Consider the following 27,935-nt stretch of genomic DNA (forward strand, 5'->3'; position numbering starts at 1 on the left):
CATCTAACTTCTTGCTGAGCCAAGAATCCTGCGTCTCTCTAAGCATTCCTCATACTTTACTTTTGATGGAATTAAACACTGCTTTCTTAGAGACAGATGAACTATTCTGCTGGTGAACCCTGTGGAGTTTCGTTTTTCATTTAGCAACTTCTGAATTTCCCCATAATTTTCCTCAGACCAATCTTGATGTTTCCAAGTGTTCTGACCCAGATGAGCAAATGCAGTGCTACATGCCAAATCTCTGAAAACTGCCCACTCCTTTTCTGTCCACCGTTGCCAACTGCATGTTGGCTCAGCTTTCCCTCCAAGTTAGCAACAAACTGTCACACTCAGAGAAGGCATCTAATCTTTTGATATTAAGTCTTCTGGTAGTTGTCTTGCCTTGGGAATGCTACTTTTGTTGAATGCAAATATTTAGCTTGGAGAGGATAAGTCTACGGTCAGTCCAGCACTGTGCGACACCTATTACCTTTGTCACTCTTACATCCTGTCTGTCACTTCTCCTTACTTTGATATAGTGTGTTGAATGCCAATGTATGCTGTGAGGGTGCATCCATGAATGTGTTTTAAGGCATTATTCAAAGATCTTTGGAGGTTTTTTGGAGAGCTCAGGCTGGTCCCTGCCTTTTCTCCACCATCTTGGCTCTGCCCCTTGGGTTATACTTCTGAAGAAGCAAACGTTTCTGATGGATGGAGGTGATTAGAGAGGAGCGTCTAGGTACCACCTGGAGTCTTTGCAGTATCACCTAGTGCTCAGAGTAGAGAATGAAATACCCACGTTTAGATTTTTTTTTTAAAGGCTGGAAGTCTCAACTGTTAACAGAGAATAGGAAAGATAGTAGAGTGATGCGTGTTATCTGCGATGTTTGCATATTTTGTCCCAGTGGAGTGATTACTGCCTGTGACTCGAGGCTCTGGGTCAGCAAGTGAGGATTGGCTGTCCCAGAGGCATCTGGCTGCTGTGAATGAGAAGTAGGGGATTTGTTTCTCTGAGGATTTTTTTCTTGTATGATCTTTAATATTATGGTCATTTGGATTGTATTGTGGAATATGGTATAAGTTGTTTGTCTAGATATAATTTCTGCGACATTGCTTTCTAGTTTTCCCAGAAGTTTTTATGCAATAGGGAGATCTTTCCTAAGTAATTTATGTTTTCCAGTTTATTGGATACTGGGTTATTTATTTAGTTTGATTGTTTCTGTTTCCCCCTTGTTTAGTCTGTTATGTTGAAAATCTTTCCAAAATTTTCACTTTATGAAACTCCCCCATGGTCATACTCTTCCCATCTCAATGATTCTGAACCCCCATTGGTTTTTCTCGAGACCTCACTTCCCATCCCCCACTGCCCAATTCCTTATTCCCATTCCCTTCATCCCCCACTCCTAAAGTCCCAAACAAAAGCTCCCCATTGTTTCCACTGTGCCCTCTGGAATGCTTAGACAACAAACTTTCCTTCATCCCGAATCTTTTCCTTCACCACTCCTTCTGTCTTCTGCCTCCCCCCAGCGACACAGGCCATCCTTTTCAGCACCGGTGGCATTTCTCCTCATTCACTCAGACTCCCCGGTAGAGGTGAGAGGATTGGAATACTCCTCGATTGCCATCACACTTCAAGGTTCCCCTCCTCCCAGCAACACTTAGTAACCTTTCCTCCTTTGAGGTTTAAACAATCAGCATCTGCCACCTGATCAAAAACCTGGTAGATGCTGTCTACATGCCTTCAGGACATGCCCCTTCTTCCTTCCTCCATGAATTTACTCTCTGGCTTACAATATCTCTCTCTTCCCTAACATCTCTCTCATGCTAGGGAGTGATCCAAACCTCATCCCTCCTCAAATATCCCGTGGCTCCCCTCCCCAAATCAGCTGAGCCCCTTGCCTCATAGTTTGCAGAAAAAATGGAGGCCATTCACTATGACCCTCTCCTTCCTTCTTCCTCCTCCACTTAGGTGCCTTCTGCCCCTCTCTCCTTCACTCTTGTTTCCCATGATGAAGTGGTCTTACTCCTTACCCCAGTGAACCCCTCTACTCACTCAAGCGCTCCCATTCCTTCAGGTCCCTCTGGCAGGTCACCCCCTCTGCCACCCTTCCTTTGTCTCTCATCTTTAATCTCTCCCTATCTGCTGGCTCCTCCCTACTGCCTACAAATAGGCTGTCTCCCTCGTCCTCAGAAAACCCTCCCTTGGTTCTTCTATTTCCACTGTTGTCCCGTATCGCTCCTCCCCTGAGAAGACCATCTTCAATGGGTGCCCCCACTTCTCATCTGACTCTTTCCTTAACTCCTTGCAGTCTGGCTTCTGATCTTATGATTCAGAGCAGCTGCTCTCTCCAGAATGACCAATGCTTTCTTAGTTACCGAATGTACTGCCTTTTCTCAGTCCTCATTCTCCTTAGCCTCTCTGCAACTTTTGACATTGGGATTGTCTCCTTCTGACCCTCTTTTCTCTCTGGGTTTTCATGACACTTCTCTCCTGGTTCTCCTCCCACCCCTCAGCCCACTTCTCCATCTCCTTCACTGGGAGAGCCTCCAGATCATCCCCTCTAAACAAAGGTGTCCCATTGGCTCCTATCTTGGGCCCTCTTCTCTCTATAATACTGCACTTGGCAATCTCATTAACTCCTGTGGATTCAATTTTCATCTCTGTGCTAATGATTCTCATATCCACTTATCCAGCCCTAACCTTTCTGCTGACTGTTAGTCTCACATCTTCAACTTCCTATCCAACATCTCAAACTGGATGTCCGGGAGACATCGTAAACTCACAATGCCCAAAATGGAATTCATTATCTTTCTTCCCAAACCTTCCTTCTTACCTTCCCTAATCAATGTTGAGAACACCACCATTTCCCCAGGTTTGCATTGTTATCCTGGACTCCTCCTACCTCTCCCCCCCCCCCCCCCCCCCATATCCAGTATGGTGCTGAGGCCTGTCAGTTTAACCTTTGCAGCATCTCTCAAATATGCCCCCTTCCTTCCTCTGACACTGCCCCTACCCTGGTGTAGACCCTCATCACCTAATACCTGGATTATTGCAATAGCTGCTGCAGGGGGAAGGGAGAGGGTCTGCCTGCCTCAGCACCTCCTGACTCTGGCCCGTCTTCCATTCAGCCACCAAAGTGATTTTCCTAAACCTCAGGTCCAGTCATGTCACTTACCTACTCAGTAAACTCCAGTGGCTACTCTTACTTCCAGGAGCAAATACAACATACTCTGCTTACCATCAAAGTTCTTCATAACCGGCCCCCTCCTGCCCTTCCAGTCTTCTTACTCCTCACGCCCCATGACACTGGCCTGCTGGCTGTTCTACAAACAGGACCCTCCATGCTGTGCCTCTGGGCATTTTCCCCCAGGTCTGGAAGGCTCTCCTTCCTTTGCATGACTACTGATCTTCCTGGCTTTAAGTCTCAACTCAAACCCCACCTTCCCCAGGAGTCTTTCCTGATCCACCTTGATGTGAATGCCTTTCCTCCATTGGTTATCTCTAGTTTATCTTGTGCATAGCATGATTTTACCTATTTGTTTGCATGTTGTCTCCCCCACCAGACTGCAAGCTCCTTGAGGGCAGGGACTGTCTTTTGTCTTTGTCATTGGTACTTAAAACAGGGCTTGCCACACAGTGGGAGCTTAATCAGTGCTAGCTGACTATTCACTATGGAAGAAGTAGACTAAGGATGATGGGACCAAATCTCAGCCCTTACCCTGGTTTTGTGTCCTTGGTCAAGTGCCTACACCGCTCTGTACCTCATACCCTCAACTGTAAAATGGGGAGAGTCATAGTAAATGTGCTAGCCGTGCAGTGGTGGGACAGGAACCAAGACAATCCTGACTCTGCGCATTGGGGTAAACTGACTGGAACTTAGGCCCTATTTAGTAAATAGTAGTGGATTGGAATTTCATTGGCTACCCTTAAGTGATCTGGCTTCAGGTCTTAGCCCTACCCTGTGGCTTTTCTAATCCCTTCCCTCTGTGCTCACCTTGCCCACAGATTAAGTCCTTTGGCCTCTTCTGGGGTGTCCTCCATTTTCCCTTCTTGCCCTTTCCCATTCTCCTCCCAGAGAGTAAAGGACGTATTTGGGAATTGTTTTCTCTGTGGGGCACCTGTGACAATTGCATGACGTCATCCAAGCTGCCCAGTTCAGATCACTGGGGACCCTCACACTTAATTTTATTCTCTTTCAGGCTGGGAGACTAGGAACAAGGCCCAGGAGAAAACTTCAAAGGCAAACATTCCTGAAGAAGAACCATCCAAAGAGGGGCCAGTTGGAAGACTTAGAATAGGTGATCATCACTCCATTTTGAGGATTGCTGAGGACTGTGGGAGTCAGACAGTGAGGCCCCAGGGAAAAGAAGAGAGACGCTTCAGGCAAACGACTAAACATCATAAGATTCACACCAGAATGAAACATAAATGTAATGAATGTGAGAAGGCCTTTAATAACCGTTCAGCCCTTATTGTGCATCAAAGAACCCATACTGGAGAGAAGCCTTATAAATGTACTGAATGTCAGAAGGCCTTTAATAACCGCTCAGCACTTACTGTACACCAGAGGATTCATACAGGAGAGAAACCTTATAAATGTAACGTATGTGGCAAAACCTTCAGTAACAGCTCCTACCTTACTGTGCATCAGAGGATTCATACAAGAGAGAAGCCTTATAAATGTACCGAATGTGGAAAGGCCTTTAGCAACAGCTCCTACCTCATTGTACATCATAGGATTCATACTGGAGAGAAACCTCACAAATGTAATGAATGTGGGAAAACCTTCAATCACCATTCAGAACTTATTGTACATCAGAGGACATACACTGCGGAGAAGCCTTACAAATGTGCCGAGTGTGGGAAAGCCTTCAGCAGCAGCTCCTACCTTATTGTACATCAGAGGATTCACACTGGAGAGAAACCTTATACATGTGATATGTGTGGAAAAGCCTTCTGTAAATCCTCTGTCCTCGTTCAGCATCAGAGGATTCATACGGGAGAGAAGCCTTTCAAATGTACTGAATGTGGGAAAGCCTTCAGACAGTGGTCAAGCCTTATCAAACATCAGAAAATTCATAGTGGAGAGAAGCTTTTTAAATGTCAAGAATGTGGAAAAGCTTTTAGTCATCGATCAGAACTTGTTGAACATCAGAGGATTCATACTGGAGAAAAACCTTACGCATGTAGTGAGTGTGGGAAAGCTTTCAGGCACCATTCCAACTTTAGTAAACATCAGAAGATTCATACAGGAGAGAAGCCTTACAAATGTGAAGAATGTGGGAAAACCTTTACACGTAGCACAAACCTAACTCGACATCAAAAGATTCATTCTAGAGAGAAAAGCTAGCTGTGTCCAATTTAGTCTAGCTTCATCTCTTTGCAGTAAATGTATTTTCTGAAAGAATATAATAAATCAACAAGCATTTACAGAAAGCCTACTATATGCCAGATAGTCTGCAAGGTGCTCGGGTCCAGTCTGTCACTCTTATTCATTTAATGGTGGAATTTAAACTATTCACACCTATAAGTAATAACTTTAATTTGTCTTCTGATAATTACTTATTGTTCATGTTACCCAGAGGGAGTAAAAATCCATTTTACCTTTTAAACCTACTTAATAAAATAAGTTATATTATGGTTTTTTGGTCTTAACTCTTTTATTTCCCTGATGTTTAGCACCCCTGTCCCCTGCCCTTTTATTTTTGATTTGCATTTTGCCAATTTGATTGTCAGAAGAGGAGAAGGAATCAAGAAGGAGTTATCAGTTTTCCTTGACATCAAACCTAAATTTGCCCACTTGTAATTTCTACTCACTGATCCTACTTCTACCCTCTAGACCTAAATAGAAGCAGTCTGATTCTCCCTTCCCACCAAAGCTTTTCAAATATTTAGAGATTTGAGTCTCCTTGTCTCCAGGCTAGAAATCTGGGTGTACCTGAGGAGACTATCAAAAGAACCCGATCGTGGCCAACATAATTTGGGGCTGTCTTTAGTTAAATGACATCAGTGCTGGCAATATTTGTGATCACCACATTGTAATGGCTTGACATATAAGAGGTAGTGGTCTTGTTAGCCCGATTTCTAGTTTTAGTTTCTGATTGACCCAAAGCCAATTTTTCCTAGATAGATCCTTACCTGAGGGGACCTAAATGATAACAGTAGACAGCGTTTCTGAACCTCAACTTGATCCCCAACCCCAGAGCTAGCTTAAAGGGAGTTTTCTTTTGAACTCCAGTCAAACTAGTGGGAGGTCCACGGAAGCTGGGAATAGGACAATTTACCTGACCCCATCAAAGTTAGGGCTCCAGGAAAAAACGGATCCTAGGTGCCCGAGCCTCCAGCGTTGCCCAGGTGGGGTGTTGTTTTCACCTACTCCTTCATTTCCATCCGAAGTCACGGCACCATTACTGTCTACCTGAAAGCTGGCTAAAGAGGCAACAAGCTAGGTGATAAGTAAATTCATATTGTTTATTCCCTTAACTTAGCGACATGAAGCCAGAGCTTTAACTCTGACTGAATCAAGGAATTTTAGAAGGACATTTAAACTCTAACTCAGGAAGTCTGTGTTATTCAGATTTATGATCTCCATATGTTTAACCAGAGCATGAAAAAGGAATTTTCATAATTGAATAGGTTGTAAATACAATAAGATAGGAGAATGTCAAAGTGTCCATTGGAATTATAGTCTCAGGATATCTGTGTTTCCCCTATGTAACATTTGTCCATAGGATACCAAGGTAAGAAAAGTCCCCCTCTTCCAGACAGTGTCTGGGCCCAGGTGTCCTGTCCTTGGTGATCACAAACAGAAAGAATGCTGGTCAGCTTCATCTGGTCCTGTAATTGCTGACACAGGGGCATTTTTAGTTCACTCAGAGAAAAGATTAATTCAGGTTTTTGGCCCTTACTGGGGCTCAGTTGATCTTTGATTATCACTAGGTACATTCAATATGTCAGCAGTGTGATGTGGCAGCCAAGAAAGCTAATGTGAAGGACTTAGGCAGATTTGGAAGGGGCCTTTGATCTGAGAATTTAGAGAGAGTCAGAAGGGTCATCAGGATGTGGAATGTTAGGTCTCGAAGGGAACTTAAAACAGCAAACCTAGGAAGACAGAATTGAAATGGAGATTTGGACATGGAACAGAGAACATCTCAGGGACCACAGGAAAAAGGGCAGAGCCTTGACAGTCCTTAGGACAGAAAGCAGTGTTGGAAGCTATTGTAGCACATAGAACATGAGATGAACACCTACTTCTACCAAATACTTTATTAATGTATGAGTTTTCCCCCTGTCATAACTACTTCTCTTGCATACGTGCCTTCCTCTGTAATGAAGAAAAAATATTCACATATGTAGTACCCTAACTAGCACTCACTCTTCCAGCTCCCATTCACCCTTTAAATCTGGATCCTCAGAGGAGAATGACTGCTTTTCTCCTCAGAGTTCTAGGGCTTCGTTCTCAAGGCCTCATCTAGTGTGCCCCCTTATATCAATCAACCAGTTGATATCAATTTAACTTTTACTTTTGTTTTTGTTTTTTTGTTTTTTGGTTAGGCAATGGGGTTAAGTGACTTGCCCAGGGTCACACAGCTAGTAAGTGTCAAGTTGCCTGAGGCTGGATTTGAACTCAGGTCCTCCTGACTTCAGGACCAGTGCTCTATCCACTGCGCCACCTAGCTGCCCCAATTTAACTTTTACAAAAGAGATACTTCCCTCCCAGAAATCTGTGAATGATGAGTCTGCCATCTAGGCCTTTATCCAAATCATTAATTAAAATTAATAAACAGGCCATGGTCAAGCACAGATTATTTGGGGTACTCCATTGGAAAATCCCTGCCTTATTGCCATTGAGTCATTTACGACTATTCCTTGAGCCCAGTCATCCAACCAGTTCTGTTCCTGATAAAAACAGGCTGCCTTTTGGTCAGCCCCACTTTCTGGATATTCACCAACCACCTCTTTAGTGGTTCATTCTAAAATGTTCCCAGGAATCAAACTTCACTGGCCTATAGTTTGCAGACTCTGTTCCCATCCCTTTTTTGAAATTCAGGGTGTGTCTTTCTCCATTTTTTGTGATACATTTCACATGATCTTTGAAGTATTTGTAGAGTAGCCTCTGGGCTCCCTCTCCCAAAGCCTCCTTGCACTAGCAGTTTAGGTCCCTGGAGGTCAGTTGGCCTCTCCTCCCTTAGAGTTCTAGGAGTAACTGAGGTGTTGGGGGTAGTGTTTTCCCAACATGATAGCTCATGTGTCTCCACTGGTGTATGGTAATTATCAGTTGGTATCAGTTAGTCAGCCAGACAATTAACTTTTAGAATGGAATATTTACTAAATGCAGAGAATAAGAATAGTAGATCCAAGCATCTCCCCCCCTCCCTCAAACCAGCGGTACACTCTCCCAAAGTACAGAGAGAGTCCAGGGGAAAGTGGGCTCAAGCCTAGAGAAGATGTTTGTGGAGATTTCGTGAAGTTTCCCTTGGAAATGATAGAGATTTCTGCTAGAGCCCTTCTCGAGTCCATTTGGAAGGTGATGTCTTGACTTGTGTGTGAAATGGATTGAAGTGAGGCAGAGTGGCACCATGTCATCAGCCTCACTCTCTCTTTCAGAGTCATAGAAGTCTGGTGGCAGGACAAAAGCCAAGATGGCTGGTGATGGCCAAGAATGCAGTGGATGAGCTTATTATTTTCAATGTCTTGACTGAGCTCTAGGTACTCCACGGCAACCTCCTTCATGGCCTCTTCCACTGGGGAAAGTCTTCACATACTGGGGGTTGATAGTGTCCCCTACCCCCAGAACATCAATGGATCTGAGGCCCGTTGATTACCCTCAACCTGGTTTGGCCTGTCTGCCAAAATAGTTTACGTGGGGTTGGGCATTGCACATGCTACCGCTTCTTGGAGCCACAGGTGAAAGTTGAGTGCCAGGTAGAAACCAAAGGTGGATGAGCAGCCCTGAAAAGGTCTTGGCTAGCTCTCACACCAGAGGTGCTAGGCCTCCTTGAACACCCCATGCACCTCAGGCCCATTGGTACACTATTGTTGGAGCTGTGAACTGGTATGGCTATAGAGGGAAGCACTTTGTAACTATGCCCCAACTAAGTCTAGATTACAAAGAGATCGAAGAAAGAAGACAATGACATATGTGTTCAAACATATTTATAGTACTTCTTTTTGAGGTGGCGAAGAACTGGAAACCAAGGGGTTTGGTGGGTGAGTTGCCGATCATTTGGAGAATGAATAAAAGTCTGGTATATGACTACAGTGGAATACTATTGTGCTGCACCCGTACTGTGCTCCAGCTGTCTTTCAGACATCTCGAACTGGATGTCCAGTAAACGTTGTAAACTCAATGTGTCAAAAACCGAACTTATTATTTTCTCCCTAAACCCTCCTGCCCTTACTGTAGAGGGCAGCTTCATCCTGCCAGTCCCCTACCTTCCCAACCTAGCAGTCAGCCTGGACCACTCACTATCTCTCACCCACCAGATCCAGTATGGTGCCAAGGCCTATGAATTTCACCTTTGCAACATCTCTCAAATATATCTCCTTCTCTTTTCTGACACTGTCCCCACTCTGGTGCACTCTGGTGCAGGCCTTCATTACCTCACTCCTGGACTATTGAAATAACTGCTGAGGGGTCTCCCCCCACTCTAATCCATCCTCCATTAGGAAAAATAATTTTTCCTAAAACCAAGTTCTGACCATATCATGCCCCCCCCAACTCAACAAACTCCAGCGGCTCCCTATCACCTCCAGGAACAAATACAAAAGCTCTGGTGTTTGAAGCCCTACATAACCTGTCCCCTCCTGCCTTTCCCGTCTTCTTACACCTTACTCCCTGACATGTACTTTTGGATCTGGTGACCCCAGCCTCCTGACTGTTCCATGAGCAAGACAAGTCACCTCTCAGCTCTGGACGTTTTCTCTGGCCATCCCACATACCTGGAACACTCTTCCTCCTCAGTTTCTCTTACTAACTTTCTTGGCTTCCTTTAAGACCCAAGTAAATTCCTACCTTTTACAGGAAGGTTTTCCCCAAACCCTCTTAATCTAGTGCCTTACTTCTGTTGATGACTTCCTATTTATCCTGTATGTAATTTGTTTGTATATATCAGTTTGCATGTTGTCTCCTACATTAGATTGGGAACTCCTTCAGGGCAGGGACTATCTTTTTCCTCTTTTTATATTCCCAGTATTTAGCACACTTTTGCACACAGTAGGTGCTTAATAAATGTTTGTTGATTGATTATAAAACTTATGAGAGAGAAGGTTTCAGAGAAACCTGGGAAGATTCATATGAACAGATGTAGAGTGAAGTGAACAGAACCAGCAGAACAATCCATATAACAACAAGACTGTAAATCCAAGCAATTTTGAAAGATTTAAGAATTCCAATGAATACAATGATTAACCAGGGCTCCAGAGGACTTGTGATGAATTATGCTACCCACTTCCTGGATCCAGGGTGCAGATTGAGACATATATTTTTTGGATGTGACCATTGAGGGAATTTCTTGACTATGAAAATTAGTTAATTTTGTTTTTTGCTTTTCTTTTTCAATTCAAGGGGGAGAATTAAGAGGAGGTGGATGTTGGTTAATTGGAAAAATAAACTTAAGTTTAAAAAAGAAAGAGGATGATAGAGGACTGTGAGGAAGGGAAGTTTGTTAATTATAGGACAGGAGTTCTAGCAGACCCAGTGGAAGAAGTGAGCAGATTTGAAGTGGCACATGGGAGGCTGATCTAGTTAAGGTGATTAGAGAGGAGAGACTGGTCAGCAAGAGTTGGAGAGAATGCCTTTCTGCTTTATCTGGGATTCAGTAAACCAGGAATGGAGGGGGAAAGAGACAATGGAGCTTTGCTAATCATTAATGAATCCACACAAAGTATTAGGGGATGTGAGGATTTGTGCTGATGAGGGCAAGTGAGTGGGAGGTCTTCAGTCTGGTCTCATCTTAGGGTCTGAATTTGATGTCTGCTTTCTGGGCCCTCGATCTGCACCTTTGTGATGAGGCTGTTCTGGACATTCTGGGTACAGGATGATAAAAGGTTTTGAATCGTTTGAAGCAATTGACAATGAGAACTCTGGAGGAACATGGTAGCGTTTTTTTCTCTGTTTGAAGGGCTACCGAAAGTTCCTTTGTTCCAGGCTCAAAACCCAAGTATCGCCTTCAGTTCCTCACTCTCTGTCACTTCCCAAAAGCAACCAATTGTCAACTCCTATCATTTCTACTATGTAACATCATTCAACCCCCTTTCCTTTGGCATTGCCTCAGCCTTGGCACAGGCCGTCACCACCTCCTGCATGGATTACAGCAAGTCTACTGGTTCTCCTTGTTTCAGATCTCCACCTGCACCATTGGATTGGGCAAGTAAGAGAGGACTGGTAACTTTGGAGAGAACAGTTTCAGTTGAACGGTGATGTTGGAACTTAGATTACAAGAGAATGAGAGAAGAGAAAGTGGAGGCATTGTCTTCTCAAGGACTTTAGCTACAAAGTGGAAGAGAGATGTAGGATGATAGCTAACAGGCATGGATAGATCAAGTGAGGGTATTTGACAGATAGGGGAGACGTGGGAGTGTTTTTAGACAGTAGAAAAGTAACCAGTAGGTAGTGAGAGAATTAAGATCAGAGAAACAGTGGATATGAGGGAGGGAAAGGGAGGGAGAGACAGGGAGAGAGAAGTCAACTTGTGTCTATACATATCGAATAATGAGTAAACTCATTTGTCCAAGTCAAGAAAAAGAGAAACAACAGAAGTTCTACATATTAGAATATAACAGAAAATGAACAGGAGTGAATGAGTCCTTTGGATTGGAACTGAGTTATTTTAGCTTAACTGAGGGAGAGGCCTCAATTTTATCCAAAGGGGGAAATTCCCCAAAACTTCTGAGGAACCAAGCTGGAAATCAAGGACATTTTGAGGCCTTAGTTTCTTTATATTTTTGCAGTTTCCAAATAGCTTTTCTCTCTTCATGGGTCTTTCCAAAGAATTTCCAGAGGGTCTGGAACCACATGTGTCTCTCTCAGAGACAGAAAGAACACCTCTCTTCTTTGAAGCTCTTATGATGACTTCCCCACAGGAAACATTGAGTCATCACTCTTTCCAGCAGTGAGAAGTCTTATGCAAATCTTTGAAATGTGAATTCGATTTATGTAGAAGAAAAACAATTAGTTTTAGTTCCTCTGGAAGTGGGGTTGATTTGTTCTGTTTGGCCCCAGAGGTCTGAGGAATAATGAGTATAGATTGCAAGAAGGCAAATGTAGGCTAAGTATCTGAATCAGGAAAATGTCCTTGACAGTTCCGGCGATCTGAAAGTGCCATGGGCTGCATCAAATAGCAATGAGTTTCTCTTCATTGGCAGTCTTCCAGCCAAGTCTAGATGACTGTTTGTTGGCCACGTTGTGGAGAGATTTTTCTTTCATGTATGCGTTGGACTATATGACACAGAGGTCCTTTTCATCTGTGAAATACTGCCACTGTGTAATTCCAAAATAAAATTTGTGTACTTTGTGAGTTTCAAAAGTTGAAATAATGATAGAGCATAGGTATACATACAGATGAGTGGTGGTCTGCTAGCCACTTTAAAAAAAAGAGTTATTCATGATCTTCATGTATCCACTCACCAGGCATGACAGAGAGCTTTAGAAGAACTGACAAAACTATCACACAGCCACTACTGTGCTTCATGTAGGGGCAAAAAGTATCACCAAAGGCAACTTACAAAGCAAAGAAACCAATGGTGTGTATTATAATGTTCTAGGAAATAAAAGCAGCAACTGAGAGCCATTCTCTTCCCTCTCTTGGGTTCCAGTGCCCAACTCACCATCTTCTCCAACTCAATCCCTCCTCTCATTTTAGGGGGCTGCAATAAATGTGGTGCTGCCCCCTCCCACAGGCCAGCTTCCCATTTCTTTAGCCTTCTGACATACAAGTTAACAATTTTATTGCACTTCAGCTATCCCTTAGGGATGATTACACCCTAGACCTCAACATCACTCAAGCTTGTGCTACCTCCATTATCTTGAAACCCGTCATTGCCTTGAGTACCTCATCCTCCCCATTTACCATCAATCCTTACCCACCCACAATGGTGCAAATCCAAACTCGGTGCTGCCTTCTCAGCCCTTTACAGAAAGTCCACCCAATGTGCAGATGGTCTTCTTTGGATGTTGTGTGGATACCAACAGAGGCTACAGTCTTTCCAGCAGTGTTCCCTTGTTCTTGCCACTTAACCAGTCTCTTTGTCTTCCCTGTTATACAGCTGTTTTGTAGCTGGAAATCAACAAGAGCACTAAGAAGAAAATTTTAGGAGACAAACTGAATTTTATTTACTAAAATATGTAGTAATGGTTAGAATTCTCATTAAAATGAAACTTGTAGAATGTTTCAAGAAACAAAAAAAACTTGCTGATTTTGATTTTTTAAAAAATCACTGAAGGTAAATCATACACAAAACTCTAGTTTTAAGACAAGCAATTATTCTAAAAAATATATCCTATTGTAAGAGAGAAATTACAATACTAGTATTTGGATAAAATGGCATTCAAATTGGAAATTACCTAGTTTAAAATTTAAATGTATAAAGATTAAGATAAATATCAATCCTATATGAAATTAGGCATAAATGACAGAAGAAAAATAAAATATATTAGTGAAAACAAGAAATGATCTAAATTATTTTATTAAATAAAAAATGAATAAACAGAATGATGAAAAATGAATGGATACAGACAAAATGAATGTATTCAGAATGAAATAATAAATGGAATTCATGTTGCTAATGTTGCTAATAGGAAATACATTCAGCTCCAATCATAGCCACATCAAAGTATGTGTAGCTAATGTTTTTTTTATCAGTATGAATTTTCCAATGTTAAAAAAGGTTTGTATTTTGCTCCCAAACATTCCTACATGAGTAGTGTAAAAAGGCTTTCATCTAGCATGATTTTGATGTTGATCAATGTGTATTGGATGCTTACAGCCTTCTTCTCCACATTCATTACATTTGTAAGGCTTCTCTCCAGTATGAAGCTTCTGATGTAACATAAATGTTGAGCTGGTCCTGACAACTTTCCCATAGTCACTTCATTTATAAGATTTCTCACCAGTCTGAACCCTCTGAAGTTGAAGATGTGAGGGGCAACTGAAGGCTTTCCCACAATCATTACTTTTCTAAGGCTTTTCACCAGTGCAAGCCCTCTGATGCTGAAGGAGATTTGAATGGAAACTAAAGGCTTTCCCCACAATCATTACATTTATAGGGCTTCTCATCAATATGAATCCTTTGATGTACAAGGAGGTTAGACCTCTGACTGAAGACTTTCCCACCTTCATCACATTTATAAGGTTTCTCACCAGTGTGAATAACCTGATGTAAAAATAAGTTTTGAGCTATTAATAAAAGCTTTCCCACAGTCCTTGCATTTATAAGGTTTTTCTCCAGTATGAGTCCTCTGATGTACAAAAAGTATTAACCTCTGATTGAAGGCTTTCCCATAATCATTGCATTTATAAGGTTTTTCTCTAGCATGAATTCTGTGATGTAAAATGAATTTTGAGCTTTTACCAAAAGCTTTCCTTAAAAAGTTTCTCTCCAGTATACATTTTTGGTACTTTACTAAACTGAGTGAACATAAAATGCTCCAAATGTGACTCCAGATTTCCCTGATACCTCCACAACTTGTCCTCACGTATTTCAACTTCTTCATAAACAGAGTCACAAAGACACATCTTCCTTCCTCAGGAATGTCCCAATGTGGAGTTGACTCTTCAGTCTTAGGTCTAGGCACCCAGTATGAAAGAGATGAAAGAAATGTATAAGCTTCCCTATGACCCCTTCTAAGGGAATGGTAACTGTTGTAATGGGAGTGAAGTCAGGCACGTAGCCATAGTGACAATAGACATAAAGGGAACAGTCTTGGGTTCTCTCAAACATAACTTTGAACTCAGGGGAAAAGTAGAGAAGATCTATGGAGCTGGGAAGGAAGGCTACACAAGGTGTAGCCTTCTACACAAGGTGAACACAGACTCAGAAGGAATTTTGTAGGGGGGAGAATAAGGAGGAGTGATCAGAGAATAGGTTGGGACTTCACAATCCAATCCATGAGAACTTCCCCTAAGAGTTCAAGGAAGATGAAGGAGGATGAGGGGAAATATCAGTGAGAGCTGGGCTCAGGAAACATCTAAAAGCAGAAGCCGGGCCTCTCCATCAACCAATTAGCTTTTCTTAAGGACCTTCAATGGTCCAAGTGCTATGCTAGAGATTAGGAATCCAGAGACCCAAGGGAAAGGGTCTGCCCTCAAGGAACTTACATTCTATGGGGAGAGACAGCATGAATACAGCTTTGTGCAAAGAAACCTGTCCTAAATAACAGGTCAGTTGTGGGAACGGGATGAGGAAAGGCTTCATGGAGGAGGTGCAGGCTGAGCAGAATTGTGAAGGAAATTAGAGATTACTAGAGGCAGAGGTGAGCAGAGCCTGTGCAGAGCTTTGGGGACAGGGGATGGAGTGTTGTGTGGGAGGACCAGCAGGAAGGCCTGTTGGACAAGACTGTGGCTTTCATGGAAGATTGAAATGAATAATAAGCCTGGAAAAATAGGTTGAAACTAGGTAGAGAGGGCTTTAAATGCTAAACAGAAGAGGGTGCATGAATTCTGCAGGCAAAAGGGAGCCCCTGTAGTTTACTGAGCAGGAGAATGACCTGGTCTGATTGGGGCTAGAGAGTCAAGTCAGATTCTGTCATCAGTAACTGAAGGCAGTGTTGTGATCCAGAGAGCCCTGGTTTAGGAATCAGAAGGTATGGTTTCAACTGGTAGACCAACTACTTGGTACTGGATCATTTGGACATTTGGCTAATGGACATTTGGCTAATGCATTGACCTCTCTGGGCTTATATCTCCTCATCTGATAATTGAAGATAATGTCCCACATAATCTAGAGGCAGGGAAGCAGTGAAGAGTAGAGATCACTGGGCCTAGACTCAGGAAGACTTGAATTCAAATCAGGCCTCAGATTTGTCCTACCTGGGGGACCCTGAACAAATCACTTTGCCTTTGCCTGTCTCAGTTTCCTCCATGGTATAATAAGAATCTACCTCACAGGGCTGTTGTGAGGATGAAATGAGATAATATTTGCAAAGTGCTTAGCACAGTGCCTGGCATACAATGGGCACTGAATAAATGCTTTCTATCATTATTTTATTTGTCCCTTCATTATCTATTTTTAAATTTTTAAAAATTTATTATCTCTGTTCCTCTGAAGCTTCCAAATTCTCCACATAGGGATGTAATATGTTTGATAAAACTCAAAGTCCTGGCTAAGAATGAATAATCAATCAATGAACATGTTTTAAGTGCCTTCTATGTGCCATGCACTGTGCTAAATGCTAGAAATACAAAAAGAAGCAAAAATGGTCACGATCGAATAGGGAGACAACATGCAAACAAATACATACCAAGTAAGCTCCCAACAGGATAAATGGAAAACAATTAATAAGGGAAGGCACTAGAATTAAGAAGGGTTGGGGAAGGCTTCCTGAACAATGCAGGATTTTAGTTGGGACATGGAGGAAGCCAGGGAGGTCAGGAATCAGAGGAGAGCAGAGAGAGCATTGAATGATAACAGGCTACATTCACATCCTGCTGTAAGTTGGGCACAGCCCCTTACACACCTTATTTCAAGCCCTTTGGGATCAGGGATCCTGCTGCACCTCTGTGGTGTCCTAGGGAAGCCTCCTTTTATAGCTGTAGGAACCTAGGCCCAGAGGGGCCAAGGGACTAGAGTCACCCAGGCAGTAAGTGTCCTTCACCTTCACAAGACCAGCTTCTCTGCTGTACTTGTGTCCTTGACCCCACTTCCTTCTAGCTGTCCTAGAGGCCTGTCCATTCAACCATCCAGCTCTTCTCTTTCATCTTTCACTCTCTATTGATCTGTCCACAAGCATTCCTTGAGAGAATAGTAGGTAGCTAATACTTTCCTAATGCTTCAAGGTTCCCATGAAGAGCCCTATGAGGCAGGTGCCATTCTAATCTCAATCATATGGAGGGAGAAACTGAGGTTAGAGAAAGTTTAAGTGACTTGCTTAGACTCACATCGAGCCCAAAGCAAGGTTTGACTCCATTCTTGCAAACCTGAAATCCAACACTCTCTTCAAGCTGCTCCAGTCTTTGAATTCCATCCTCCTCTCAACCCCATTATCTTCTGACCTTTTTACACACAAGCAATGAAGACAGTGTCATCTCCACTTCTTATATCCATGTCTTTACCACCTGCTCCCTTCATTCTCAGAACTGTCCAACCTGGCTAGGGCACACAGCCCTCACTGGACACCACAATGGGAACACCAATAACAACAATGGTGCCCTTTGGCCCAGAACAGTTTATATGGACAGACTTCAATGTGGAGATAGTGCCGGGAGAAGGGGAACATACCATAAATCATCAGAAGAGAGTTTGTGTCTGGTCTCCAAAGATGCAAATACAAAGCTCCTTAGCTTCCATACAAGCCCACAAGCTCAAGACACTGCCTCCTTCTCTGCCCAGTCGGTCAATAATTATATTGGATATGGCAGGTGAGAGATAGTGAGGAATTCAGGATGACTCCTAGGTTGTGAGCCTGAGGGACAGAAGGTGGTGGTGCCCTTCATAGTGACAAATGCTGGGGTGAAGGCCAAGGAAAGAGCCAAGGGCTAAAGGCAGGGCTGTACCAGCTCCAACTGGCTTTCATGAGCCAAGAGCCAAAATTTCATTTTGAGCATTCACACCTCAGAAAGTGCCAGTTGCTACAAATCAGGGTGTGATTTATCATTTCATTGATACCTTGACTTAACAAAGTATTAATAATGCAGATTAAACTCAAAAGTGTATGTTCACATTTTTTTTCCTGATTGTTGACCACTTACAATCCCACCTCTGTGTGGGCATCCCAGTAAGGGCAAAGAACAACAGGTTTGGGGCTTAAAACACAGAGGGAGAGGTAGAAGGACAATGGCTTGTGATCAGATAAGGGAATGTCAGACTTCATTATCATGGAGGTAGAGGATTTATGGGTGATGGTGAGATCAAGGGGGTAATCATCTTTGAATATAACTGAGGAGAGGTGGAGTCATGGGAAGGAGAGGTCATGGCAAATTAATTCGTTGAGGATCTTGGAAGTTAATCTATTTGGGGGAGTAAGAATATGTACGCTTACATTCCCTAATATGTCCAGATCTCCCCCAGGATAGGTGTTGTGTCATAGGAGAAAAGGGAAAGATGGAAAGATTGAAAAAGATGGAAAGATGTTGTAAAGGTGAAACTGATACGCCTTGTCACCATATTGAATGTAGAGGAGGAGGAAGTGAGGAGTAGTGATAAATCTAGGAGGACTTGTAGATTGTGAGCCTGTGGGACTGGGAAGATGGGGGTACCCTATTCAGTAATTGGTAAGGTAGGAGGTAGAGAGGTTTAGGGAGAATTTTCAGTTTTGGGCATACTGAGTTTAAGACATCTACTGGACAACCAGTCTGAGATATCTGAAAGACAATTGGAGATAGGTGATTTGAGGTCAGCAGAGAGATTGGGGCAGGAAAGATAGATTTGAGAATCATCAGCATAGAGATGGTCATTAAATCCATGGGAGCTGATGGGATCCCCAGTGCAGTAATATAGAGGGAGAAGAGAGCCCAGGATAGAAGCCTGAGGGACACATATGGTCAGAGAGCAGGATCTAGAGAAGGATTCAGCAAAGGAGATAGAGAAGGAGTGGTCAGAGAGGTAAGAGGAGAACCAGGAGAGAGGGAGGTCCAAAATACTTAGGGAGAAGAAAGTATCAAGAAGGAGAGAGTGATCAACAGTGTCCAAGGCTACAGAGAAGTCAAGGAGACTGAGGACTGAGAAAAGACCATTGGATTGGGCAACTAAGAGATCATTGGTCACTTTGGAGAGAGCAGTTTGGGTGGAATGACAAGGTCAGAAGAAGAAAGTGAGAGGAGAGAAAGTAAATGCACTGATTATGGATGGCTTCTGTGAGTTTAGCTACAAATGGCAGAAGAGACATGGGATTATAGTTAGCAAGGATGGAAGGATCAAGTGAGGGGTTTTTTCAAGATGGGGGAGACATGGGCATATTTGTAGGAAGTTGGAATGAGCCAGGAGAGAGAGACAGAGAGAGAGATAAAAAAATAAATGAGAATGGGGATGACAGGGGGATAATCAGTTGGAGAAGAAAGAATGGAATGGAATCACTTGAACAGAGAGGTTCACCCTGGGAAGGAGTAAAGCCAACTCATCATGTGAATCAGAGGAGAAATAGGAGAAAGGCACAGAAGGCATCTGAGTGATAGGAGATGAGGAAGAGGGAAGGAGAGAACGTCCAGTCAATAGAATAATTTTTTTTTCTGTAAACTATGACACAGGATCTCAGCTGAGAGGATTGGGAGAGAAGAAGCCATAGATGTTTGAGGAGGGATGAGATGGTTTGGAAGAGCAGTTGCAGAGAGTGGAGAGTAAGCTGAGAAGACAGTAGATTGCTGAGCAGCAGTTGGGGCCTGGGTGAAGCTGTGTGACATAAATTAATCATGGAGCCAGTCAGAACAGTGACGTTCTTTCCTTTTGTTTAGCAGCAGGTAAGTAGGAGGAAGGCAGTGAATGGTAGGGGTGAGCTGAGGCTGAGGCTTGGCTGGGTATAATTGGTGATTGTATAGGGGGGTGAGGGCTTCAAGAGAGGTGGACACGTAGAGTTGGGTTGGTTTAGCAGAGGATCAAGATGAGAAGAGGAGAGAGTGACTAGTGCTGGGGAGACAGCCTGGGAGAGGGCTGAATGGTCAAGGCACTGGAGGTCATGGTGAGGATGAAGGATGTTCCATCCAGGAGTGAGGTAGAGAAGCCCAACAGAGCTGGCTTGAGCACTTCTTCAAATGGAGGCTCTAAGGAAGCATCTTCCAGGGTAAGAAAGCTGTTGGATTGCAAATGGAGAAGACTGGAGAGTCAGGAGTGGAGCCAAGAGTGGAGTGACTACCTCCTCTGTGTCAGGCACTTTGCTCAGTGGTGGGGACAGAAATGCACAAACCTGGAATCCCTGGTATCAAGAGGCTTCCATTCCACTTGAGGGAGATGGTGCAGGAGAGTAGATGCAGGGCAGATAGAAGTCAGTGCAGGCAACTAGAAGGCCTCAAGGCGGGGCACGTGCTGAGTCTGGGTGCTCCTCCTTCTCACCAGAAGGAATGGAACTGTTGACTTCCATCTCATCAAGTCTCTGGAGCAGTCAAGCAGCCTGGGGGAAAAGGGGAGGCAAGCTACAAGGGTGCCCCTGTGAGGCCAGTTCTTCCCACTGGCCCCAGGTGGGTTCTCATCTTTCTCTTGAACTCCAGGTCCCCTTTCCAATTGCCTCTTGGACACCTCCCCCTAGACCTCCCATCTTAGACTCAACATGCCCCAAATGAAATGCATTAACATTCCCTTGGAAGATGCTCTTTTATCTTTCCTGTCCCTGTTGAGGTGATTGTCATGTTCCCAGGTACACAGGTTGCAGACCTCAGAGCTTCCTGCAGTTTTATCCCTCCCATCATCACTTCCTGTGTCTGACCAGTTACCAACCCTCTGGGTTCCAACTTTTCAACACCCCTCTGAGCCATCCCCTTTTTCCTGCTGCCAAGGCCACCTCCCTAATTCAGTTCCTCATTCCCTTTCTCCCCCGTGACTACAAAAGACGCAACTACCTTGAGCACTCTCAGGAGGACTCCATCTGAAGACAGTTTAGTGGTGGCAGCCATCTGGGCCTTGCTAACCCTGTGGATACTTTGATTACATTCAGGTCACAAGTTATGGTAGATTAAGCCCAAAGTGGGCTGAAATGTCTCTCCCGATGGGCTGATCCAGGTTTTAGGCCTTTCTAAGGTGTTGGGGTTCAAAATGGTTTGGGGAGTGGTGTACAACATCTTGAGGGTAGGGACTGATTTTTTGCCTCTTTTGCTACCTCTAGCACTTAGTATAGTGGATGGTACATAGTAAGCACTTAATAGATGTTCATGGATAAATTATTCATGTTTCGACAAGACTGAGTTTTAAGGAACATGTTACATCCCTATTGGGAGAATTTGGAAGCTTCAGAGCATCAGACTTAGAGATAATAAATGAGCAAAGGAATGAACAAATAAATGAATGGATGAATAAACAAATACAATAATGGTAGCAAGCATTTCATTAGAGCCCACTATAAGCTAGGCACAGTGCTAGTCCTTCACAAATCTTATCTAATTTGACCCTCACAACAACCCTGTAAGGTAGGATTGAAGAAACTGAGTCAGGCAGAGATGAAGTAATTTGCTCAGGGTTCCCCAGGTAGGAAAAGTCTGAGGCCTGATTTGAATTCAAGTCTTCCTGAGTCTAGGCTCAGTGATCTCTCCCCTTCACTACCTCACTGCCTCTAGAATATGTGGAACATTCTCCACAATTAGCAGATGAGGAAATATAAGCCCAGAGAAGTCAATGCATTGGTCCAATATCCAATTGTACAGTTACTAAATATCTGGTTTAATAGTTGAAACCACATCTTCTGAGTCCTCAACCAAGGCTCTCTGGATCACAACCCTGTCTTCTGTTACTGATGACAGAATCTGACTTGACTCTCCAGCCCCAATCAGACCAGGTCATTGTCCTGCTCAGTAAACTCCAGGAACTCCCTTTTGCCTGTAGAATTCATGCACCCTCCTCTGTTCAGCATTTAAAGCCCTCTCTACCTAGTTTCAATCTATTTTTCCAGGCTTATTATTCATTTCAATCTTCCATGAAAGCCATAGTCCTGCCCAACAGGCCGTCCTGCTGGTTCTCCCACACAACACTCCATACCCTGTCTCCAAAGCTCTGCACAGGCTCTGCTCACCTCTGCCTCTAGTAATCTCTAATTTCCTTCACAATTCTGCTCAGCCTACATGTCCTCCGTGAAGCCTTTCCTCATCCCCTTCCCACAACTGACCTGTTATTTAGGACAAATTTCTTTGTACAAAGCTATATTCATGCTGTCTCTTCCCATAGAATGCAGGCTTCTTGAGGGCAGGCTCTTTCTTTTGGGTCTCTGAATCCCCAATCTCTAGCACAGCACCTGGAGCACTGAAGGTCCTTAAGTGAAGGTGATTGGTTGACAGGCCCAGCTTCAGATTTTAGATATTCCCAGAGCCCAATTCTCCTCTGATATTTCCCCTTTTTCTCCTTCATCTTCCTTGAACTCTTAGGGGAAGTTCTTATGGATTGGATTGTGGAATCCCATCCTATTTTCTGATCTCTTCTCATTACCCTTGCCCTACAACAATTCCTTCTGAGCTCTATGTTCACTTTGTGTAGTGGTCAACCTTCCCTCCCAGTTCTGTGTGAACCTTCCCTGCTTTTCCCCCTGAGTTCAAGTATGTTTGAGAGAACTCAAGTCCATTCCCTTGACCAAATGTCTATTGTCACTATGGCTAGGTGCCTGACTCATTCTCATTGCAATAGTTGCCATTCCCCTAGAAGGGGTCACAGGGAAGCTTATACATTTCTTTCATCTCTTTTACATTGGGTGTCTAGACCTACGACTGAAGAGTCAACTCCACATTGGGACATGTCTGGGGAAGAAAAAAGCAAAAAGACTCATCTGTGACTGTTTATGGAGAAATAGAAATATATGAGGACAAAAGGAGGCATCAGGGATACTGGGAATCACATTTGAATCACTCAATTTGGCAAAATACTAAAAAATGTATACTCCATCACGATCATATGCTACAGCTTGTTCAGCATTCCCCAATTGATGGTCATCCCCTCAATTTCCAATTCTTTGTCATCACAAAAAGAGCTGCTATAAGTATTTTTGTACAGATAGGTTCTTTTCCTTTTTGTTTAATCTTTTTGGGATACAGACTTAATAGTGGTATTACTGGATCAGAGTATATGCACTGTTTTGTAACCCATTTTGTCTGTAGAATGATTGGACCAGTTCATAATTTCATTAACAGTATGTTAGTGTACCAATTTTCCCACACATCCTCCAGTATGTGTCATTTCTAATAGATGTGAGGTGGTACCTCAGAGTAGTTTTACTTTGCATTTCTCTAATCAACAGTGATTTAGAGTATTTTTTCATATGACTACAGGTTTTTTTAATTTCTGGTTCTGAAAACTGTCTGTTCATATTCTTTGACCATTTATCAATTGCGAAATTGCTTTTATTGTTACAGACTTGACTCAATTCTTTATATATTTAAGAAATGAGGCCTTTATCAGGGAAACTTTATGTAAATTTTTTATATTACTTCCTTGTCTGTGGTTCCTTTTAGCAAAACGATTTCCCTGATTATGTCTTTTAATTAAGAGATTAATTTATTATCTCTTTTAAATTAATTTTAATTAAGTCTATTTTTGCTTTGTCTGAGACCATGAACACTATCCCTACCCTTTTTTTTTACTTCAGCTGAAGCATAATAGATTCTGCTTCAGCCCCTCATTTTAATTCTGTGTGTGTCTTTCTGTTTCTTTTTGTAAATCTTATTTAATATTTTTTTCTTCCCAATTACATGTAAAAACAATTTTAACATTTTTTTCAAAATTTGTGTTCCAAATTCTTTATCTCCCTTCACTCCCCCTCTCATTGAGAAGACAAGCAATTTTACATAGATTATACATGTGTATTCATGCAAAACACATTTCCATGTAAGTCATTCTATGAAAGAAAACACAGATCCAAATAAAAATAAGAAAAATAAAGAAAAAATGTCTTTGTTCTGCATTCACACTCTACCAGTTCTTTCTCTGAAGATGGACAGCACTTTTCATCATAAGTCCTATAGAATTATTTTGGATCATTATATTGCTGAGAATAGCTAAGTTATTCATAGCAGATCATCATATAATATTTCTGGTACTGGGTACAATGCATGAATTCATGTAACTCTTTCTGTGTTTTTATGAGAGCATACTGCTCATCATTTCTTAAAGCACAATAGTATGTCTCTAAGGGCACACACCCTTAGAAAGTTTTAATTTTTTTGTCTCTGTGATTTCTGATTTCTGGCTCAGAATGGAGCAGTATTGTTTGTATATGATTTATTTGTGGACAGAATGCTGATGTGTGCCTGCATGAGGGTCAGAATTTGTTAAAAAAAAAAAAAGACCCTTTGTAGGTGAGAGAAGTTCTTCATTCTTTCTTGGAGAGAGTCATTCATGGTGGAAAACTCTCTTTCCCACTGACTCCAGGAAGGAGAAAGAGAGAAGATCACTTGCAGACATGTAGGGGAAGCTGGATCCCCACGATATCCCTGATTTCCACTGGCCTCCCTAAGGACTTCTAGAAATTTTCACCTGGATGATACAGGAGGTCTGGCTTTTGGTTGAACTCAGATAGCTTGCTCCCAATTGAGAGCCATTTTCTCTATACTCCAATCTGCACAGCTTCTCTGATTTTGGCTGGGTCCTATTTGATCAAATGGGTTTCCTCAGTATTGACTCTTGGTGGTGACCTGTTGTGCAGCCATGATTTAGAGGCAAGGGTCAAATGGTTGAGTGTAATCTATGGACAGTCCCTCCCCCCTAAAGACACAGTGGCCAAGAATGAGGGCTTTTGGATTAGAACCAATCATGCTCCCAGACCAGCAATATTTAGGGAGGCAAAATGTGTAATTCTAGTTCAATATAGAACAGAGAATAGAAAGGCCAGCCAGCCTGGGGCCCTTCTTCTGCTCATCTCAAGGCAAGTTTCAGTTTCTTTTGGAGTGGGAGGACATGGTGGAGAAAGTTCCTGTTCTTCTCTAGAGATACATTTAGATAATTCGTGTAGAGTTCTGTATCTTACATGAGTAGCCCTTACACATCTTACACCTAATTTGGAGAGGGAGTAGGGAGAGATCTCTCCCTGCAAGGACATCTACTTGCCCCACACACTCTTTGCTGTCCCATGAAGGTGGGAAGTTCAGGGAACAAGCCCCGACAAGAGAAGGTCAGAAGGGGAGATTTTACTTCCATGGTGTGAGAAATGATTCATTTGGACCCCAACTCTGCTACACTCAGTACTAATCAGTTTGATAAAATTCCAGAGGGGTAGTGACTATAAGTTCCGTGTATTAGGCCCCAGACCTGTGAACTTCAGATTATAAGTTCACTTGCTTAATCATAGAAAGCTAATTAGAGGCCCTCTACTTCTGTTTTTCTTTGTTATGGTGACCAAGGCCAACATGGTGGAGGTGACTCAATTACGAGGAAACTTGGACAACTTCTTTTTGTACTTCTGGACCAGTCTCTCTTGTCCAACATGAGCAAGTGACCATCTTATCACCGCTTAGTCAGTGAAGATGCCCCATGATTTCCCCAATTCAAGAGGCCCCCCTCCTCGATCCTCCATTGATATACTGTTTTTTAGCCAATGCATCATTTTGCCACTCAAAGCAAGGTGTATGAACCAATGGGATTCTTCTGTATGTTGTGTATCCCCTCTAGAGTGGTCATGTATCAAACCTGGTATCAAACCTTGTAAATAATAAGGCCCTGGAGGAAGGGGGCATTTCAGATCATGAGGAAGATCTGGGGTTTACTTCATTAGAGGGGACCATGAACCCTTTAATAAAGTGCATTGGCTCAGAGCTCTGCCTCAGTCTCTTTTATTGTAGATTGGACAAGTTTAAACTCCACAATGGAAGGAAACCACGAGGAGCATGAGAGCTGTCCAAAGGAGGCAGAGACTAAGGGAGGGGGTGCTGTCAGCCACCAGGGAGGCTAGCATCTGAGAAGTGAATGAGTCTTCTTAAAGGATGTTGCACAGGGTCAGAATTAGGGGGAGATCCCTTCCCCTTCTGATTCTGGGATTCTCTGTAGTTCAGGACACTTGGGCTGGAATTCTGTGTCTTTGGGTGTGTATGTGCATCTGTCATATGGGGGTATATGCATATCAAGTCTGTTCACTGTCTGGGTGCCTTGACTAGAATCACATAGTTACATTTCTAAGGTTGCATTCAACCCAAATCTAGGGCACTACCCACTGTTTCATCAAGCTACCTCTCAAACAGCCCCAAGAAAGCCTCACAGTGAGTTTATACTACTGGATCCTCTAGCCCTGTGGTGTCACATGTGGTCCCCAACACTCCCAAGTCCTCACTGAACCAGATTGACATGTAATCAGGAAATATTTAACAAAATAAATAAAATACAATAGAACTTAGATAATATTACTGGGTGGTTTTCTAAGTCAATACGCAGCCAGCAGGGATCCTCATTTGGTGGCCTCCTTTTCTACCTAAGGTTGATACCACTGCTCTAGGGCATCTTGGGCCCCTGAGTTCTGGGCAAAGATGTTCAGTCCTCCCTCTTGGGGCTCTGGGCAGAGATGAAAGCAACAACAGCTGTGACTGGCTATGCTCCCAAAAGGGTGACTCTCCATCCTGATTCTTGAAGACCATGGCAGCCAAGGCTTGGCCTCCATGTCCAAATCACATGAACATGCATGTATTAAGGCTTATTATTGTGCCAGGCAGAAAGAAAGATAGTCCCTGCCCTCAAAGAGCTTACATTTTAATCATGGAATTCAACGCATAAAAAGGAAGGTCAAAGAAGGGAGAAGGATGAGAAGGGGAACAGGGATGGGGGATGGCACAAGGATTGGGGAGGGTGAGAGAGGACATGAGGACAGTAAGGAGAATAGCCCAGAGGGGAACTGGGACATCACAAGGTTGGGCATCTCCCTTAAACTGGGGCTTCTGGGAGCAACCAGCCAATCAGAGGAAGAGACAACCAGGGCACAGAGTCCTTCCAGCCTGAGGAGTCCAGGGGTGCATCAATCTCCAGGGTGAAGAGGTTCTTGTGGCATGCATGGTAGAGGAAATACAGGGACAAGGAGCACAGCCTGGAGTGGGCTGAAGTCATGGCCACCCACATGCTGCTGCCAATGGCCCTGAGAATTCTGACCAGCTCAAGGAAGACAATTTGGATCACCTTGGCAAGAAAAGGTTCTCCTTCAAACAAAACCCACCTTTGACCCAGCAGTAGCTCTTCTAGCACTGCATCCCAAAGAGATCATAAAAATTGGGAAAGGACCCACATGTACAGAAATATTTATAGCAGCTCTTTTTGTGGTGGCAAAGAATTGGAAATTGAGGGGATGCCCATCAGTTGGGGGAATGGCTGAACAAGTTGTGGTGTATGAATGTAATAATGGAATATTATTGTGCTATAAGAAATGATGAGCCAGTGGGACTTCAGAAAAAACTGGAAAGACTTATATGGACTGATGCTGAGTGAAGTGAGCAGAACCAGGAGAATGTGGTACACAGTAACAGCCACCTTGTACGATGAATAACTTTGATAGACTTATCTCTTCTCAGCAATGCAAGGATCTAAGACATCTCCAAAAGACTCACGATGGAAAATGCCATCCATATCCTGAGAAGGAACTATGGAGTTTGAATGCAGATTGAAGCCTACTATTTGCTATTTGTTTTCTTTGATTTTGTTTTGTTTCTTTGTTCTTGTGGTTCCTCCTATTGGTTCTAATTCTTCTTTACAACATGACTAATGTGAAAATATGTTTAATAGGAATTTACATGCAGAGCCCATATCAGATTGCATGCAGTCTTGGGGTGGTAGGCAGAGAGGGAGGGGGACAAAATTTAAAACTCAAAAGCTTATGGAAGTGAATGTTGAAAACTAAAAATAAATTAATTAAAAAAAAATAGCCTATCAGTCCTCTTGCCACCAAGCTGCAAAAAACAATACAAAAACCAAAAACCAGTCAGCTCTTCTGCTGACTCTGGTAGGTGTCCTGCCCTCTTCCTTCTTTTTGTATTAAACATCCCAGCAATATTGAGTGCCAGGATTCTTAACCTGTTGTCTATGAATTTGGTTTTTTGAAATGTTTTAAAAACTATTTCAATACAGTTGTTTTCCTTTGTACTACTATGACTTTAATATATTAAAAATATTTTCCCTGCAAATGAAAACATCGCTGAGGTACCACACA

At 42.9% G+C, this 27,935-nt stretch overlaps 1 protein-coding gene across 1 annotated transcript in view; it reads left to right on the forward strand.

Annotated features, from left to right (window-relative positions):
• The window catches only part of LOC114040947 (zinc finger protein 850-like), a 155,544-nt gene that overhangs the window by 34,412 nt on the left and 93,197 nt on the right, over positions 1-27,935 (forward strand). Inside the window, exon 6 of the mRNA XM_027859182.1 lies at positions 4,405-5,277. Within this exon, the coding sequence (XP_027714983.1) occupies positions 4,405-5,277 (873 nt within the window). The remainder of the gene's footprint in view (positions 1-4,404; positions 5,278-27,935) is intronic.

This window comes from Vombatus ursinus, unplaced genomic scaffold (genome assembly GCF_900497805.2).
Source record: "Vombatus ursinus unplaced genomic scaffold, bare-nosed wombat genome assembly UNPS02014159.1, whole genome shotgun sequence".
In the NCBI taxonomy this organism is placed as follows: Eukaryota; Metazoa; Chordata; class Mammalia; order Diprotodontia; family Vombatidae; genus Vombatus; species Vombatus ursinus.